This window comes from Thamnophis sirtalis, unplaced genomic scaffold (assembly GCF_051295495.1).
Source record: "Thamnophis sirtalis isolate CommonGarterSnake01/CBP01778 unplaced genomic scaffold, rThaSir2_p1.2 scaffold_3, whole genome shotgun sequence".
In the NCBI taxonomy this organism is placed as follows: Eukaryota; Metazoa; Chordata; class Lepidosauria; order Squamata; family Natricidae; genus Thamnophis; species Thamnophis sirtalis.
The window spans coordinates 31,003,807-31,023,580 of NW_028261383.1; the positions used below are offsets into that span (position 1 = coordinate 31,003,807).

The following is a 19,774-nucleotide window of genomic DNA, read 5'->3' on the forward strand; positions in this document are numbered from 1 at the left end:
TAATTGGGGGGGGGGACCTAGAATGCTGTGTTTTGGTAGAATAAACAACTGAATTAAGAAGTTTAGCAGATACAAATTCAAAATGCTGTATTTGCTGTACACAAAAAATGGTCAAATACATAGGGATGGGGTGAGGAATACTTACCTTGTAGGGAAAATACTGGGACTGTTGATTAACTTTAAGCTAACTGTCCATCAGCAGTGTCACACAACTACAAAAAGGTGGTGTTAAGAATACTATTGTTTTTAAATTAAATAGTTTCTAAAATGTTTTAAAAATACTCCATTTTATTGTGCATTAATTAAGCCTTACCCAGAATTCTGTGGCTTGGTCTGCCTCCAGATCGTTAAATGGAAGGGGACAACTTGTAATGAATTCAGAGGAGAGAGAGAGAGAAAGGATCACCAGCATGAAAATTATAATCCGAGAAGAAAGGATGAAGGACAGTTGATGGATTTAGCCTAGAGGAGAAATGACAAATGGGAAGGGAAACTAAAAAAAAACTATTAAAATAAGGACTGTACAGTGCAGAGAAGAGCAACAAAGATGATAGCAATAGCAATAGCAGTAGACTTATATACCACTTCATAGGCCTTTCAGGCCTCTCTAAGCGGTTTACAGAGAGTCAGCATATTGCCCCCAACAATCTGGGTCCTCATTTTACCCACCTCGGAAGGATGGAAGGCTGAGTCAACCCTGAGCCGGTGAGATTTGAACCGCTGACCTGCTGATCTAGCAGTAGCCTGCAGTGCTGCATTTAACCACTGCGCCACCTTGGCTCTGATTAGGGAACTGGAGGCTAAAATATATGAGGAACGGTTTAATGAAAAGAAGGACTAGGGGGAGACATGATAACAGTATTCCAATATCTCAGGGGTTGCCACAAAGAAGAGGGAGTCAAACTATTCTTTAAGGCACCTGAGTGTAGAACAAGAAGCAATGGGTGGAAACTAATCAAGGAGAGAAGCAACTAAGGAGAAATTTTCTGACAATTAGAACAATTAATCAGTGGAACAACTTGCCTCCAAAAGTTGTGAATGCTCCAACACTGGAAGTTTTGAAGAAGTTGGACAGCCATTTGTCTGAAGTAGTGTAGAGTTTCCTGCCTAAGCAGGGGGTTGGACTAGAAGACCTCCAAAGCCCCTTCCAACTCTGCTATTCTATTTTCTCTTCTATAGATTGTTCTCGACTTTCAACAGTTCCTTTAGTGACCATTCAAAGTTACAACCCAGGGCAGGGCGGGGGTGGCGGTAGTTATTAGGGAAAGTCTCAGACCTCAGGAGGTCACTGTGCCTCAGATAGGAGGGTGTGAATCCCTTTTTGTGAAATGGGGCCTTGGAGATCAGGTGGGCCTTTTTGTTACGTACCTGTCTCCCTGCTACGTTTGATCGGCCCTGCCGGAGCTGATAAATGTGTTAGCTGGATTGGCGGTTGATTTCCCCAGGTTTATGATCCTGGGGGATTTCAATCTGCCTTCCATTGGCGAGACATCCGAGTCAGCTCGGGAGTTCATGGCTTCCATGACAGCTATGGACTTAACTCAGTTAATTCAAGACCCCACCCATAATGGGGGACACACGCTCGACCTGATTTTTGTCTCTGGGCAGTGGATGAATGATCTAGATTTAGGGGATATTTCTATCCAACCCTTGTCATGGTCGGATCATTTCCTCATCAGGCTTGGCTTCCAATACTGCTAGCCCTCACCGCAGGGTGGCGGAACTGACTAGATGGTTCTGCCCCAGGCGCCTGATGGACCCTGAAAGGTTCCTGATGGAGCTTGGGACTTTTCCTGAATCCCTTGCTCACAACTCGACCGCAGACCTAGTGGAAGCCTGGGATAGGGCGGCCACTGGGGCTTTGGATCGTGTTGTGCCTTTGCGGCCTCTGACCTGGTGTCGATCCCGGGTAGCTCCCTGGTTTATCAAGGAGCTCCGGGAGATGAAACGCCGGAAAAGACACCTAGAGAGTGGTTGGAGGGCCAGCCGGTCTGAATCTTATTGAACACTAGTAAGAATTCATATTAAATCCTACTTAGTGGCGATAAAAGCGGCAAAACGGCAACATTTTTCCGCTCTTATCGCATCCTCAGATAACTGCCCAGCCGCCCTGTTTAGGGTGACCCGCTCCTTACTTAACCAAGGAGCTGGGAAAGACCCCTTGCAGGGTAGGGCTGAAGAATTTGTTCAATATCTGCAGGATAAAATCGCTCAGATCCGGACAGGCTTGGACTCTGACTGGGTAGACTCGGGCGAGTCGACGGGGATGAATCTTGTGGAGACCATCTGGGATGAGTTTGATCCTGTGACCCCCGAGGGCATGGACAGGATTATGGGGAGACTCAGTGCTGCCACTTGTGTGCTGGACCCGTGTCCCTCTTGGTTAGTCTCATGTAAAATGGGAGGAAAATCAATTCCATCACCTGTCTCTGCAAACCCAGCTGGGGGGGGGGGAGAGGGCCTTTTGGACTTGGGGGTTCCCTGCCTTGCAACTTACTGCAGGCTCAGGAAATCCTCCGGGCAGCAGCAGGCGGGCAGGGCTGCCCTCGGCTCAGAGACCCCTGGAGAAGGAGCCAGAGAACCTGCAAGCATTTCTGACCACCAAGCCCAGGGTTATAACGTACGTATACGCGTTCCACTATGTTAAAGGCACAGCACATTCACTTGCGATTTTGTCGGCGCACTATTGTCGAAAATCAATTAGCGATTTTGACGGCGCTCATTTGTCCGTTGCGGTTTTGTCGGCGCGCTTATGTCTATCACGCATTTGTCAGTGAACCGGCCATAAGTCACATTTTTCAGCGCCACTGTAACTTTGAATGGTCATTAAATGAACTGTTGTAAGTCGAGGACTACCTGTATTATGGGGAATAAAAAAAATAAAATATTAAAATAAAAAACAAACAAATAAAAAAACAAAACAAAACAGATTCAATGAACCCCTAGATCTTGTTCTGCTGTCAGTTTTCTGTGTTTCTAAATATTAAAATATCCAGAGTATGTTTAGAGATAAGGTTTGGTCACCCAGTCAAGAACCCCACAGGCAATAATGAAGATAAGATCAATGCAAATTTTCAAAATGTAAATGTAAGTTCAAAAGACAAGTGCTCTCCTTCTGTTATGGAAGGAAGGAGAGGGAAGAGTGAGATGGAGAGAGAGGGATAGGGAGAGAAAGGGGAGAGGGAGGGAGAGGAGGAACTGAGAGATAAGGGAGAGGGAGAGAGGAAGAGGGAAGAGGTTAGGCTGAGTTGGGACCAAATTTGCAGAGTGACCTTCCATGAATAAAGGTACATCTGCACCAGAAGATTGTAGTTCATTGAACAAACAATAGCATCTTCGTTCACTTAAACCATACACCATGGTTTATACCGTATCTAGCTTTCGCATCACAGTGAAAACCATATGGTTAAGCATGCTCAGCCAGTTAAGTTTGTCACATCAAGAGAATCTGCTATGGCTTTCCCTGACTTTTTTTTTTGTGGGTGTGGGGCAACATATAGAAACAATACACCTCTTGTGGATCTGTTGTCTGCCCTACAAACTTTGCAGATTCTTTATCCTGTCTGCTCCATCCTGCCTTTGGTGCTTTCAATCAAGACCCCCTCCTTCTCCTACCCCTCCTCACTGGAAATGACATTCCCCAGGGGCCTTCCAACACCATCCCCCTCTCTCCCAGTAATATCTGGCTGAGGATTTTGGAGAGCCACTTGTAGTGCTAAAGTCACTTCAAAGCACTCTTGTTGGTGCCTCGAAAGAGTTCATCCTCTTGCCTTGGGCAAGGTAGACCTTGCAGTTGGCCTCCAGTCTATGGAAGGAATCTGAGCTTGGACCTTGGTTTGTTCTTCACCGCTGCACCGATGTATGGTGTCTATTCCAAAGGAGTATAAGCTTCCAGGAATGGTTATCTTGCTCAACTTTCCAAATTTCGAATCCTCCAAGTTTGAGATTTCAACTTTCACAATCTCCGGCTCATCTCAGGTCACGGATGAGTTCTGGAGAACGAGCCAATTAGAAAATGGTTAATTGCTGCAAGAGATAATTGGAGCAGAGTAGGTTTTGGGAGGAGTCATACCCCTCCCCCCCCCCTTCACAGTCCCCAGATCATACAGAATCAGAGAAGATTCTCTTGAGAACTTGCAAAGAAGAGCAACTAGGATGATTAAAGGCCTGGAGACTAAAACATACATACATATATACATACATTTGGTCAAACATGAATTAGATAAGAGATATAAGTATATAGACATGATTATGAATACATGAAATGACTACAAATACAAGGGAATATTAGGATAGGGACGTAGGCATGCTGGGGCACTTATTAAAGACCTCTTAGGAATGGGGTGAGGTCCATGGTAGACAATTTAAGGTTAACGTTTTGGGGAAGAAACCACTGAGTCAGGTAGTGCATTCCAGGCATTGACCACTCTGTTGCAGAAGTCGTATTTTCTGCAGTCGAATTTGGAGCGGTTTACCATAAGTTTGTAACTATTGTAAGCTCGTGTGTTGTGGTTGAAGCTGAAGTAGTCATTGACAGGTAGGACATTGTAGCAGATAATTTTATGTACTACGCCTAGGTCGGATCGAAGACTGCGAAGTTTTAAATTGTCTAAGCCCAAAATGTCAAGATGTAAGGAATGGTTGCAGGAACTGGGTATGGCTAGTTTAGAGAAAAGAAGGACTGGGGTGACATGATAGCAGTCTTCCAAGATCTCAGGGGTTGCCACAAAGAAAAAGGGGGTCAACTTACTTTCTAAATCTAAAGCACTAAAAGGGATGGAAACTAATCAAGGAAAGAAGCAACTTGGAATTAAGGAGAAACTTCCTAACAGTGAGCACAATTAAGCATGGAACAATTTGCCTTCAGAAGTTGTGGGAGCTCCATCATTGGAGGTTTTTAAGAAGAGACTGGACAGCCATTTGTCTGAAATAGTATAGGGTCTCCTGATTGAGCCAAGATTTGAAGATCTCCATGGTCCTTTCCAGCTCTGTTCTGATTGATTGAAGAATCAAGGGTGTATGCTAGCCATAATGCTATTTGTGGCAGAAACTGGATTGGATTGAATACTTTATTTGGCCAAGTGTAATTAGATACACAAGAAATTTGTACAGAAGCACTCAGTACTTATTTTTTTAATACCACTCAAAGGGAAAATAAAGAAGATAATCGGAAGGATAAATAATAATGCCACAGCCATACTTCATGGGTTAATATACATAGACATTAGACAGCATTGTGAGAATTAGATGATCAGTTAGAGTGATGGCATTGTTTTGGCATGCAATGCCCTATAGTAATGTCCCCGAGGGAGGAATTTGGAACACTTTTATGTCCAGGATATGAAGGGGGTCTGCAGATATTTTCTCAGTTCTCCTTCTGACCCACACAATACGCAAGTCTTCTATAGAAAGCCTCCTGATTGCAATTGTTCTTTCTTATTAAGTATCCCTTGGAGTCTGTTCCTGATAGTTAAGAATGTGAGCTTGAGGGGGACAGAAAACCTGGCAGATTTCTTTTGGAGAAGATATGATTTAACTCTGATGGGCAATTAAGTAGGCTCCAGGCTAGAAGCCTGTTGGTTGGATTCCTTTTCTTATCATAAATGTGTGAAGATTGTCTGCTGGAAATTGGAATTGTCTGCTGGAAGTTGTGACTCTTGTGTCATCTCTTGTGACTGCTCCAAAGAGTGAGAAAGAGATAGATTGGAAATGATGAAAGTAATACATGTGAGCTTGAACTCTGCCTTCTAGCAAGAAATTTTAATAAATCACTCCTGCAGGGGGAGGTGCAGGTAATGAAGAAGCATGGAGATCTGTTGAGGTGATTGATTTCTAGTGATTTCGAAGGAATCCATTGGATTCTTCTGAGTTGCAAACTACCCATAGTCTGGCATGGAATCTTTTCAATTCTCTTTCAATGTTGGCTCTTAAACAGATTATGAGAATTAAAACCACTGTCCTCAAGTCTTGAGTCTGGTGGTCTTATCCTGATTAGTATAAAAGGGAGATTGTATATCTATCTATATGATGTAATATATGCGTGTGTGCACACACACACACACATGCACACAAACACAATATTAGCTAATATATTTTTTTCCTAATCCATACATTTGTCCTCAAAAATAATCCTGAACCAAACATAATTTCTAATGTTGGATTTTCCCCCTTACCAGAGGGCGCCCCCTTGTGGAGTACTGTGAAGCAGTTACCATGGCAACTCCACTATCCTGCACAGTAGAAGCCATTTTATGGCAATACAGTAGAATCCATTTTAAGGCACAACAAGCTGTATCTTAACAGAACACACACCCTCACGGGGTGTTATGGGTGTCTTACCCCACAGTATTTGTTGTTTCTAGTGAATAAGACATCTGTGTACTAAGTTTGGTTCAAATTGCTCAAGGCATTCCAAAGTTATGCTGGAATGCACGCACGTATGTATGTATGTATGTTATGTCAAACATACTCAAATAGTATGACTGTTGTGCTATTTTAATGATGTATTGTTTTCGTGTTTGTAACTTGTTTGTCCTCCCTCCCCCTGAATTGTGAGCCACCCTGAGTCCCCTCAGGGAAAAGGGCGGCATACAAATAAAGTATGTATCTATCTATCTAAAGCACCTGGTATGCCCAAATATGGGAGCATATTGCTTCCCTTTTGCCTTTCAACTCCACCCTAGGAGCCTTCCAGGCGGGAAACCATTTAGTGGCTAATTCAACTGCCTAACAAGTAAAAACAGCCAGGGTTCAAATCCCAGTAAGGGTATGGCTAGCTGATGAGAGCTAAATAGCTTGAAATAGATCTATACTAGTCTTCCTTTATTTATTTATCAGCACAAATGCTATATATATTTATGCTGATAAATAAATAAAGGGAGACTAGTATAGATCTATTTCAAGCTATTTAGCTCTCATCAGCTAGCCATACCCAAGTTTGGGAATCGAACCTGTGCTCCATTGCCTCCCTGTGACTTTAAGTGTGTGTGTGTGTGTGTTTGTGTGTGTGTGTGTATATATATATATATATATATATATATATATATATATATATATATATATATATATATATATATATATATATATATATATATATATATATATATATAGTGACTGGTTCAAAATCACTCATTGAGCGTCTATATGGGAAAGTAGAATTGAACCTTGTCCCCCTCCCTTTTTTTTTACAATTTTAAAAATAAGTAAATATATATATTCCAGATGAGGTGATAGGAACAAAAAAGTTAAACATTTGCTCAACTCCATTCCAAATGAGGGAGCAGTTGTCCCAAAGGTGCTTCCTTTCCAAAAAGCAACTGGGACTTCCTTGAGGTTTTCTTTTCTTTGAAAACGTTTTGCTTCTCCTCCAAGAAGCTTAATTTAGTTCTTCAGAACTGAACTGAATTGAATGGAAGAAGCTTCCTGGATGAGAAGCGAAATATTTTCAAAGGAAACACCCAAGAAAGTCCAGTTGCCTTTTGCACAAAAAACAAAAGACAAAAAACTCACCTTTGTGGCAACCATGACCTGGATGATCGGGAATCTCCATAGACATTGAACTAAGGTGCTGGAGAAGACTCCTGGGAGTCTCTTGGACTGCAAGGCGATCAAACCGGTCAGTCCTAGAGGAGATCAACCCTGACTGCTCTTTGGAAGGCCAGATCCTGAAGAGGAAACTCAAATACTTTGGCCACCTAATAAGAAGGAAGGACTCACTGGAGAAGAGCCTCATGCTGGGAAAGACTGAGGGCAAAAGAAGCCGATGACAGAGAATGAGGTAGCTGGATGGAGTCACCGAAGCCGCAGGCGTGAGCTTGGATGGACTCCAGAGGATGGTAGAGGACAGGAAAGCCTGGAGGAACGTTGGTCGCAATGGGTTTGGACACAACTTTGCAACTAACAACAACAACATAGACATTTAGCCAAAAGTTGTAACTTGTTTTCGGGAAAAATGAGTGTGCATCAATTTCAAGGAGGTCTTATTGTGTCTTGAAATGGATACCTGTCAATCAAAGTACTTCTTATTCTTTGCTCCCCCCCCCCTTAGGAAACTACCACTACAGAAGAGCTGGAACAGTTTGCTAAGGAGTTGAAGCACAAAAGGATTACCCTGGGCTTCACTCAGGCAGACGTGGGGCTGGCCCTGGGTTTACTCTATGGTAGGTACAAGCTGTTGGGTTTTAGGCATGTAAAATATCAAAGAAATGAAAATTTTTGTGGGTTTTTGTATTTTTTTAGCTAGGATGAGAAGAAACTCAACTTTTGTCTCAACTAAGATTAAGAGTCTTTCTGTGGCTCTTGAGCAGTCATGGCTCAGAATGATAAGAGCTTGTAGAACAAAAGAGTTGGGAGAGAAGGCCTCCTGAGCTAAAGAGATGTGTTGCATTGAATTGGAATTAATCTTGATCTGTTGATAAGATTGACCCATTAGTCCAAACAATAGTTCCAAAGTGGGAAACTTATCTCCTATAAAGGCATTGTTATCTAACAAGGGATGCTCCTTTTTATAGCTTTTATATTAAAAGGTGTAACTGGCATCTAATTTACAGGGCAATATTTTTAAGTGTGTTGATTAATCCGATCAATTAAATCTCTTGTAGCATTTTCAGAGGCATTGCTCACTGTCTACTCTTGTTGTAGCAATTTTTCTGTGACCTGGAATCAATCAATCCTTCCTTCCTTCCTTCCTTTCTTTCTTTCTTTCTTTCTTTCTTTCTTTCTTTCTTTCTTTCTTTCTTTCTTTCTTTCTTTCTTTCTTTCTTTCCTTTTTCCCTTTTTTCTTTTCTTTCCTTCCTTTTTCTTTCTTTCTCTTTTCCTTCCTTCCTTCTTTCTTTCCTTTCCTTCCTTCATTCCTTTCTCTTTCTCTTTTCCTTTGTTTCTTCCTTTGTTTCCTTCCTTCCTTCCTTCCATCCATCCATCCATCCATCCATGAAGTAGACAGCCTAATTTTATTTAGGTTTTTATTGAAAACAATTTTGCATTTGAATCTAAAAAGTATGGAAAACACTGGGCAAGAAGGTATCTTAGACAGCTTTCAAAAATTCTTCCAACTATTAGCAAAGTAGTTGCCAACAATATTGAATATTCCTTATTTTTCTTTAGTTACCACAAAGCATGAACGCTTTACAAAAAGCCCCTTGAAGTCAATGAGAGTGAGAGACCAAGATTGAGTTCTGATATCTGTAGGATCAACATCTGACTTACTAGATCGGGGTTCTCCATGTTGGCAACTCTAAGACTTATGGACTTCAATTCCCAGAATTCCTCAGGTCTCCAACGTTGACAGCTCTAAGACTTGTGGACTTCGACTCCCAGAATTCCTCAGGCCTTCCAACGTTGGCAACTCTAAGATTTGTGGACTTCAACTCCAGTTGAAGTCCACAAGTCTTAGAGTTGCCAAAGTTGGAGACCCCTGTCCTAGATTCCTCTTCTAAATATTGATCTGGTTGTTTTTTGTTTTTTGTTTTGTTTTTACTTACTTATGTAGGGAAGATGTTTAGTCAAACCACCATCTGCCGCTTTGAAGCTTTGCAACTCAGCTTCAAGAACATGTGTAAGCTGAAGCCCCTTCTTCAGCGTTGGCTTCAAGAGGCTGACAGTAACGAGAATTTGCAGGAGGTAAGTTTCTAGGATGGACGAATGGCTTATCCTATCTCCAGGACCTGAATGAATTCTTCATTTGGGAAGCTAAGTTTTATTAATTGTTACTAATAATTATTACCGTAATAATGCCACTTTTCTGAGAGTTCTACATGGCAAATGTCACCCTGCCTCTTTCCTGGGGAGTATAAAATTTAAAGGGTTTTGTTTTACGTTTCAAATAAAAAGAGCACCATTCAGAATTTGGGTGGTCCAGAATATCACCAAAAAAATTTGCTATTTCAAAGGATCTGCTCATTGGATTTTTTTTTCCAGTGCATCTCCTGTATGGTGAGATTGTCCCCAAAGAAAGAAAGGCAGGAATACATATTATTTTGAGGATGAAGGTTCATTCTCTGAGCTTGTGGGTTGGTTTCCGAATGTTTTATTACCAGGCCAGGTAACATCTTCAGCAGGGTCAGTGTTCCTCTGTTTATAAGGGTTTCAGGTGTAGGTGTGTCCCAGAGGTGGTGTTCAGCAGGTTCTGACCACTTCTGGAGAACCGGTAGCAGAAATTTTGAGTAGTTCAAAGAAACCGACTGGCCACCACGTGGAGGAGAGCCTTCTCGGTGGTAGCCCCGACCCAATGGAACAATCTCCCCGTGGAGCTTCGTACCCTCACCACCCTCCAGACCTTCCGCACAGCCCTTAGAATCTGGCTATCCCATCAGGCCTGGGGCTAAAGATTGTGACCCGCCCGAATGGTATGAATGTTGCGTTTTAATTATGTACTGTCTATATGTAAAAGTCTGTTTCCCCCCTTCCTTTTGATTGTGAGCCGCCCTGAGTCCCCCCAGGGAAAAGGGCGGCATACAAATAAACACAAATTCAAATTCAAAACGGTGAATGCCACCTCTGACTGGCCCCGCCTCCATCTATTCCCTGCCTCCCAAGTCCCAGCAGATCGGGAGGGAATGGGGATTTTGCAGTATCCTCCCCCTGCCATGCCCACCAAGCCATGCCACGCCCACAGAACCGGTAGTAAAATAAATTGAATCCCACCACTGGTGTGTCTGCTGAAGATGTTACCTAGCCCGGTAACGAAACGCCCGGAAACCAACCCACCTCGGAGAACAAAACTTCACCCTCATCCTACACCCCAAGCTACAAATATTCACCACTATTGCAAAACACACCATTTTCTCAGCCTGATGCACGTTACACATCCTTAGTGGACACCTTTTGCGAGAGGGTTTTGACTTGGGGAATGATAAAATGAATTAATTAATGGAACAGCTTGTCTCTTGGAGTTGTGGATGCTCCATCCCTGGAGGTTTTCCAAAATAGACGGGACAACCATTTGTAAGACAACCACCAGTAGGATCACATTTGGATGTGGCCACAATATCATCACAATATAAAAAAAAAGATGTTGAGATGCTAGAAAGAGTACAGAGAAGAGCAACAAAAATGATTAGAGGGGTGGGGGCTAAAACATACGAAGAATGGTTGCAGGAGTTGGGTATGTCTAGTCTAGTGAAAGGAAGGACCAGGGGAGACATGATAGCTGTGTTCCAATATTTGTGGGGCTCCTACAAAGATGAGAAGGGTCAAACTATTTTCCAAAGCACCAAAAGGCAAGGCAAGAAACAATGTTTGGAAACTAACTAGGGAGAGAAGCAAGCTAGAAATAAAGAGAAATTTCCTAACAGTGAGAGCAATCAACCAATAGAATAGCTTCAGAAGTTATGGATGCTCCATCACTGGAGGCTTTTAAGAAGAGACTGCAAAGCCACTTGTCTAGAATGGATAGGCTCTCTTGCTCAAGCAGGGAGTTAGACTAGAAGACCTCCCAAGTACTCTCCAGTTCTAAAATTCTATGTTCTAAGCATGGGAAGAGCAGGCTGGTGAAAAAAATCGTGGCACGACAAAACCGCGCTGGTCAAAATCGCGGCAATAAAATCGCGGTGATAAAGCCACGACTTCATAACCGCACGTCATCACCGCGGCAACAGAAGGGCGCTTTAAAACAGCGCCGCGGCAGAAAGCCGACTTCATTTAAGGTAAGCGTTAGGATTAGGTTTAGGGTTAGGTTTAGGGTTAGGTTTAGGGTAGTGAGTGCTTGGGAATGCGCGATTTTGCCCTCCGCGATTATGTCATCGCGGTAGGGTCGCGTTTTGTTATGTCTCTGCGCAGAAGGGCTTCACGGATTTGTGGTGGAACTGAAAAAAATTGCAGCGCCTACATTTTAGTTGCAGTGGCAAAGAAAATTGAATGGAGTTTTGCTATATCGCTCAGCAATATACAGTTTGGTTGTATGGATCAGCTTCCTCCAGTCAATATTTCTGCAGATATATCTTTCAGTCAGTCAGTCAGTCAGTCAGTCAGTCATTGGGACCTGAATGGTTCTATAGGAGGGGATGATCAATCTAATCATCAATCAATCATGTCAATATTTGAAGCTCTCTAATTGTGTTCATTAATTCCTTAGTAACAATCAGTTGGATGTTCTGTAAATATGCTAGCACAGCATTAAAATCTACACACTTTTTTTAATTACCCAAACTGGAATAGCAAAAAATACATATGCAAGCATTTCATAAAAGTTGCAGAACAATTCAACTAAAAAAAACAACACAATGACTCATTTTTAAAAAAAAGCTATGCATATTGTGGCAAGGGAAGTGAATAGGAAGTCATGACGGAATTTGAAGGTGCGCTAAAAGAGGAGAGAAAAAATGATAGAGAAACTAAATAAGGTATTTATTCTTGTCTTCATTTTTGAAGATGTAGAACATCCTTGAATTAGCTTTCTTAAGAAGGATATCAGAAGAACAGAGAGAGATGAAATGAAAAGCCTAATCAATTAATGAAAAGCCAGTTTTATGTCCATTCTGGATAAAATGTTGAAAATATTAAAGAGGAAATAATGTTAACATTCAGAACAAATTTTGCTGAAAAGGAACTAGCATGCCCCCCCTTAAAGTTTTATCTCATTAACTTTATTTTTAGGATGTTGGCAAAAATGTAGATGGGATAATTTAGTAGAGAGCATACCTGGGTTTTCAAAAATCTTTTGACATTTCTCACGTATAAAGTTTATAATCAAAATTCAACAGCCATTAGATAAAAGGGAGATGCTGTCTAGAAAAACAGAAGAATAAAAATGAACCCTTTTCAAATTAGAGAGATTCAAAAAATCCTTCATGGATCAATTGCTTTTTAAATAGTTTCTATATGTTCAGGTGAACAGTAGGATAAGGAGACCACGTTTGTTGATATTATTAGACACTATCCAGGTTAGTAATATCTAAATGAGAGTACAGAAAATCCCATAAGGATTTTTCCAAGCTGCTGAATGGACTTCAGAGAAGAAAATGAATGGTTTAATATATGTACCGTATTTTTCGGCGTATAAGACGCACCTTTTTTCCTCAAAAAAGAGGCTGAAAATCTGGGTGCGTCTTATACACCGAATACACAATTTTTTGCCTCCCGAATCCCCTCCCCTTCACCAAAATGGCCGTGCATACTCTTATGGGGGCTTTCAGAGAGTTCCTGGGGGCTGGGGAGGGCAGAAATAAGCAAAAAATGGGCTGGTTTTTTGCCCCCCCCCCCTAGCCCCCAGGAGCACTCTATAAGCCTCCATAAGGCTATGCATGCAATTTTTTTTATTATTTTTTTACAAAAAACAGGTCCGTTTTCATGAAAAATAGGCCATTTTGGGGAGTTTTGCAAAGTGCAAAAACTTTTTTTTTCCTTTTGGAAAGCTCTTTAATTGATTGATGAGAATTACGTGGATCAAATGCTGTGCCAGCAGAAACAGAGTCTTAGGTGCTGCAGGTTGTCAGCAATTTCCTTCTCCAGCAAATGGATAAGTACACCTGAAAACATCTACCTACCTACTCTCTCTCTCTACCTACCTACCTACTGTATTTCTCTCTCTATTTCTCTCTATCCCTCTTCTTACCTACCTACTGTATTTCTCTCTCTCTCCCTCTATCTACCTATCTACCCCTCTCTCTCCCTCCCTACCTACTTTTCTAAAATTTGCTTCTTCTAAACCTTGGTGCATCTTATACTCCAGTGCGTCTTATACTCCGAAAAATACGGTAAATGCAAATTGAGCCACACAGGCACGAAAAATCCAGCTTGCATGTCCAATATTGGAACGTGAGGGCCATGGTGGATGATAAGTTAACTCACAGTTTGCTGCTTTAAAAGAGGACATTCTATGCTTGGAATCACTGAGAATGGATTTTAGAATTAAATGTAACAACGAAGGGAAAGATCACACTTGGAATATTGCATTGACTTTCAGATTTCCAAAAGTATATTGTACAGCTGGAAAAAAGGTGTGAACATGACATGGATATTCCTTTGTTAGGAAAGGGTCAGGATCATGCTTTAGAAAGGAATTCTAGAAAGATTCAGAAGCATGGGTTAAATTGAGAAAGTCACTGCCATCAGACATGGTGATAGTTGCCAATTTAGATAATTTTGAAAGCGGTCTAGACAATTTCAAGTAGACCCAGGTTATCCATGGTGACTACTTTGTGGTTGTTTATTCTTCCTGAATCATAAGTATCTGACTTTAAATAACAGCTGGTTGATTAACAGAACAGAACACTAAACCACCTATGTTGGCTTGTGAGCTTTCTAAACGTATCTGGTGGCCTTAATTTAGCAGAGATGCTCCTTTTGCTTGACATGTGAAAGAAATTTTGGAAGGAGGGGGATGCAAAGTTAGGAGTCGGTAGAGGAAATTGGGGACTAGAAATCTTTGTAGGCTTGGAGGAAAAAGGAATATCCAATTTGGAATTATCCAAATTGAAACATGGGTCAAAGGGAGTTCTTTACAAAACGGAGGAGAGGGCAGCAGGTTTGAAAGGAGGAATGGAAAATGTTAGAATGCTAGGAGAGGTAGGCCTTGACTTACAACCATTCATTTAGTGATCAAAGTTACAACAGCATTGAAAAAGTGACTTAAAACGGTCTCAGCACCCCCATGGTCACATGATCCAAATTCAGGCATCCGCAATCGTCGTGCGTTTATGATGGTGGCCACATCCTTGGGTCATGTGATCGCCATTGGCGACCTTCCCACCTGACATCGGAAAGCAAGGGAAACTAGATTCACTTAACGGACATATGATTCACTTAACAGTGAATCTGCAGCCCTACGCTTAATAACCTCGGCGAAAAAAGGAAGTAAAAATCCAGTGTGACTCACTGAACAACCGCGCTGCTTAGCGACAGAAATGCTGAAATTGTTCAGTTGGGATTGTAAGTCGGACATTACCTCTATGCAGAAATGAGTAGGGTAGAGAGTTTATAAGACCAGAAGGTACCCAAGGGAGACGTTTAGACTGTTGCAATGGGACTTACCACAGTATAGATTGCTTAACCTTGTAAGTAGCAGATGCTGGAGACATCTGAAGCCGGATCCAATCTGGGTTGGTCACCGGGACCAGCGGTTTTCAGACTCATGCTAGAGCCCATCCTCAGGGAATGAGAAGTTCCATGAGGATGGGCTCTAGCACAAGTCCGAAAACTCAGAAGACAAAACCTCCGGTCCCGGTGACCGACCCAGATTGGATCCTGCAACATTATCCTCAGACATGTATATATTCTCCTTTGTTTGTGACACCTGAAGCTATTTTTTTTACCACCTCTGTGGCTGTGATAACTGTAAGCAGAGATGGAGAAGGGGGCTCTCTTATTGGGTGGGTCAGAAGGGGTTGTGACCTCCAAGCAGTGATCCCAAACATAGCTCTCGTCCTCTGTGCAGCAACTGTGCTCCATGGAGTCGGCCATGATCCAGGCTCGGAAACGCAAGCGCACCAGCATTGAGAACAACGTGCGGGGTTTACTCGAGTCGTACTACCTGCGCTGCCCCAAGCCTAACCTGCAGGAGATTTCACAGATTGCTGGCGACCTCTGCCTGGAGAAGGATGTGAGTGACCCCCCGTCTTAATTGCATGTCCCCAAAAGCAGCCACCATCTTGGTGCGCGAAATCCTAACTCTCCAGGGTCAGGTTTTGATGTCTGATTATTCAAAGTGTGCACGCTTTTGTTTTGTTTCGATTCAGAGCTTCGAAGAAATCAGGCTGACAGCTTTGGAATGGGTTGAATTCCAGAAGAACAAAACACTTTATTTTTTTGGCCTTAGCAAACAATGGGAAATTAAAATTCTTTTTAATCAAAGAAGAAGATAAGAGTGATAGTCCATTCTGGGTACTTCAAGAGTGTCAGAAGGGAATTGCAGAGAGAGTTAGAGGCATGTCACCTCCCGATGTTACATTGTGAAAGTCATTGCCATCGGACATGGTGATAGTTGCCAATTGACCGTTTTGAGTGGGTTACATTCCAAAAGAATAAAACACTTTTATTTATTTTTTTGGCCTTAGCAAACAATGGGAATTTGAAATTCTTTAACTGTTCTGGGGCCAAAGAAGAAGATACAGGGATAATCCTTTCTGGGTACTCCAAAAGTATATTGTAGAGCTGGAAAAAGGTGTGAACATTACACAGATATTTCATTGTTAGGGAAGGGTCAGGAGCAGTGGTGGGTTTCAAATTTTTTTAGAATCTCTTCTGTAGGTGTGGCCTGCTTTGTGGGAGTGGCTTGCCTGCCATGTGATTGGGTGGGAGTGGCTTGGCAATCATGTGACTGAGTGGGAGTGGCTTGGCAGTCATGTGACTGGGTGGGCGTGGCCAACTTGTAAAATGTGGTGAAACTCACTTAACAACGCTCTTGCTTAGCAACCAAGATGTTGGCTCAGAAACTCTGGCATTTGAAGCATGCAAGTCTTAAAGCTGTCAAGTTACAGGACCCTTGCACCCCTAACCTTTTAGAAAAAAAACCCTAGGGGTGTTCAAACTTGACAGCTTTAAGACTTGTGGACTTCAACTCCCAGAATTCCTCCTCCAGTCATGTTGGCTCAGGAACTCTGGCGTTGAAGTGTGCAAGTCTTAAAGCTGTCAAGTTACAAGACTCTTGCACCCCTAACCCTTTAGGAAAAAAAAACCCAGGGGTGTTTAAACTTGACAGCTATAAGACTTGTGGACTTCAACTCCCAGAATTCCTCCTCTCACTCTTCATCTTGATGATGTGCGGACGGAGGTGGGGATGGAGCTGGAACCGGTTCTAAACGGCACTGTAGATTTGTGGAACCTCTTCTATAGAAGAGGTTAGAACTGGCAGGAACCCACCCCTGGTCAGGATCATCCTTTAGAAAGGAATTGCAGAGAGAGTTAGAAGCATGTCACCACCCAGAATTCAATTGTGAAAGTCATTGTCATCAGTCATGGTGATAGCCAATTGACAGTTTTGAGTGGGTTGCATTTCAAAAGACTTTTATTTATTTACTTTTTGCCTTAGCAAACAATGGGAAATTAAAATCCTTTTTATGTCCTGGGGCCAAAGAAAAAGTGATAGTCCATTCTGAGTCCTTTCAGCCACCTAATTTAGAGAAAAATTGATGTAGGTGATGGACAGTATCCTGCACAGATTACTTTTTCAGAATAAAAGTAAGGGAACAGAATACTTATCGCACAACCCATACAACAAAGATGTTCTGGCATATTGTCAAACCACAGGACAAAATGCCAAAACATGAGGTATTTTCTTTCAGAACACTCTACCTGTCAATCTGGAAAAGTGGCATAATCACCCTATGATTGCCATAATAACCCTATCCACTTTAACTTGAAAAAAGGTTTGCCTGTTGAATTACAGTTCCATTACACCTGATTGTAGGCACTCTTTTCATCTTGCCTGCAGCAAAATTTGTTGAACTATAATTTCCATCATTCTAACCCAGGATGACTAAGTTTTATTTAGTTGCAGAAAACATTTCCCCCCTGCTGGCCATTGTTTAATGTATGTATGTATGTATGTGTGTATGATAAAGAAGGAGAGCCTGTGGCTTAGTAGCTAACACTACTGCCTAATATGTAATGCAGCACAGGTTCAAATCCCAGTAAGGGTATGGCTAGCTGATGAGAGCTAAATAGCTTGAAATAGATCTATACTAGTCTCCCTTTATTTATTTATCAGCACAAATGCAACACACACGCGCACACACACACACACATATATATGTATATTTGTGTGTGTGTGATATATATATATATATATATATATATATATATATATATATATATATATATATATATATATATATATATCACACACACACACAAATATACATATATATATATGTGTGTGTGTGTGTGTGTGTATGTGTGTCATATGTGTATGTATGTATGTGTGTGTGTGTGTGTATATATGTATTTGGAATTCCTTCTTCTGGATCTTAAAGTTACGGTCATGAGCCTAAAGCTGTCATACAACTATATTGAAACTATGATAGTTGTATACAGGGGTGGGTTTCTCAGCCCGTTCCAACCGGTTTGGTTGGAACGGGGCCGGCGGCGTCCTCGTGCACGCGCGCAGTGCACGCATGCGTACTAGCGCCTGTGCGATGCTCCAACTGCTCCTGGAGGATCGTGCAGGCGCTGTATGCGTTCTGCGCATGCGTGGAAGCGCAGAACTCGTCAAAACCGGGTAAGAAACGCGGGCGGGCGGGTGGATCCTTCGGCGTTCCCGGAAGTTCCTTACTTCCGGGTTCGCCGACCAACCGGTTCGTGGGGACCGCCACGAACCGCCTGAAACCCACCCCTGGTTGTATACATGTATATGGCGAGCAAAGAGATTCTTGCAAGTTTAGCAGACAGCTGGCGTAGGGAACAAAGCTGTTACATAATCTGCTAGTCCTGCTAGAAATACTTTGAAACCTCCTCCCAAAGGGGAGCAACAAAAACAGACCATAAAGTGGGTGTGTGAGGTCTTTTGAGCTCTCTTTGAGCTCTAAGCACATAGCACTTATAATCAGTATCCTGAATAACTGGAAGTGTCTTTCTGATACTCTTCTTGGTTGTCCTTACCACTCTCTTTATGGACTTTCTATCTGAGGTGCTGCTGCGGCCAAACCAAACAGTGATGCAGTGTGTTGTGTGCTCACAATTGTGCCTCTGTAAAAACTGGCCAGGGCAGAAGGAGAAAGATGCGTTCTCCTCAAACACCGCAGGAAATGCAGATGCTGGTTTGCATGCTTCACTGAGGATGACGTTTGGAGAGGCCAACTCAGTTTCTTCTGCTGTTGCAACATTCAAGGGCAGGTCGAGTCTTTCTAGAGGATGGGCTCTGCAAGGAGCTATGGAGGGAAGGTCATTGTGGGGAGGATTAGCACAGTGATCTGTCCCTCATCATATTGGCTTGACCATAAGCTGTGGTTAGAAAGCAGTATTGCAGGCAAACTCTGCCCACAATCAGGAGTTTGATCCTGACCAGCTCAAGGTTGACTCAGCTTCCCATCCTTCCGAGGTCGGTAAAATAAGGACCCAGATTGTTGGGGGCCATATGCTGAAGTTGTAAACATCTCCCCAGAGAGTGCTCTAAAGTGGTATGGAGCAGTATAAGTGTTCTTGCTATAACTTACATGTGCTTTGTCTCTTGCAGGTAGTACGCGTCTGGTTTTGCAACCGCCGTCAGAAGGGCAAGCGCAACGGAAACGGCCCTCGGGAGGAGCCCGATGGTCCTGTTCCACCCCAAGCTTGTCCTCATGGGCCGCTCCAAGCGCCGCCCCACGGCCTTGGCCCCGTCCACCAGCTGCCTCCACCGCCCCAGGGCTACAACACGACTGCGTTTGCTGCTGTTTACGTGCCCCAGTTCCACGAAGGGGAAGTCTTTATCGCTCCCACCTCGACCCCCACTGTGATGGGCCACCCAATGCATTCCACCTGAGCAGCCTGTCTAGCAAAATCTCGGCGTCTTACATTTTTTTTAAATCTCAGGGAGGTCCTCCAGCCATTTTCTTTCTTATTTCTTAGATTTGATTTCCTTTAGGAAAGGAAGGGCTCAAAGCTTAGGCTTTTGACCATCTTTTAACACTCAGGGATACAAAGCTTCTTGGTGAGGTTTTTCTAATCAGGGTTTTAAAAAAGATTTTTGCAATGATTTTTTAAAAACATTTTATCAAAGGAAAAGCTGCTTCTAAAAGTCGCTTTCACTTCCAACCCTTTTTTGGTTTCTATAGGATCCATAATAGCTGGTCTTTTATTTAGTTTGGCATGCATCCATATTTACCCACCGCAAATCCAGATGTTTCTGTCTCTAAAGGACCAAGTA

General features: G+C 42.5%; 1 protein-coding gene across 1 annotated transcript in view; it reads left to right on the forward strand.

The window, feature by feature from the left end:
- POU5F1 (POU class 5 homeobox 1) overlaps positions 1–19,390 on the forward strand; it is a 28,422-nt gene extending 9,032 nt beyond the window's left edge. Inside the window, exons 2-5 of the mRNA XM_087707779.1 lie at positions 8,048–8,159; positions 9,488–9,618; positions 15,371–15,535; positions 19,106–19,390. Of these exons, the coding sequence (XP_087563905.1) occupies positions 8,048–8,159; positions 9,488–9,618; positions 15,371–15,535; positions 19,106–19,390 (693 nt within the window). The remainder of the gene's footprint in view (positions 1–8,047; positions 8,160–9,487; positions 9,619–15,370; positions 15,536–19,105) is intronic.
- The last annotated feature ends 384 nt before the right edge of the window (positions 19,391–19,774 follow it).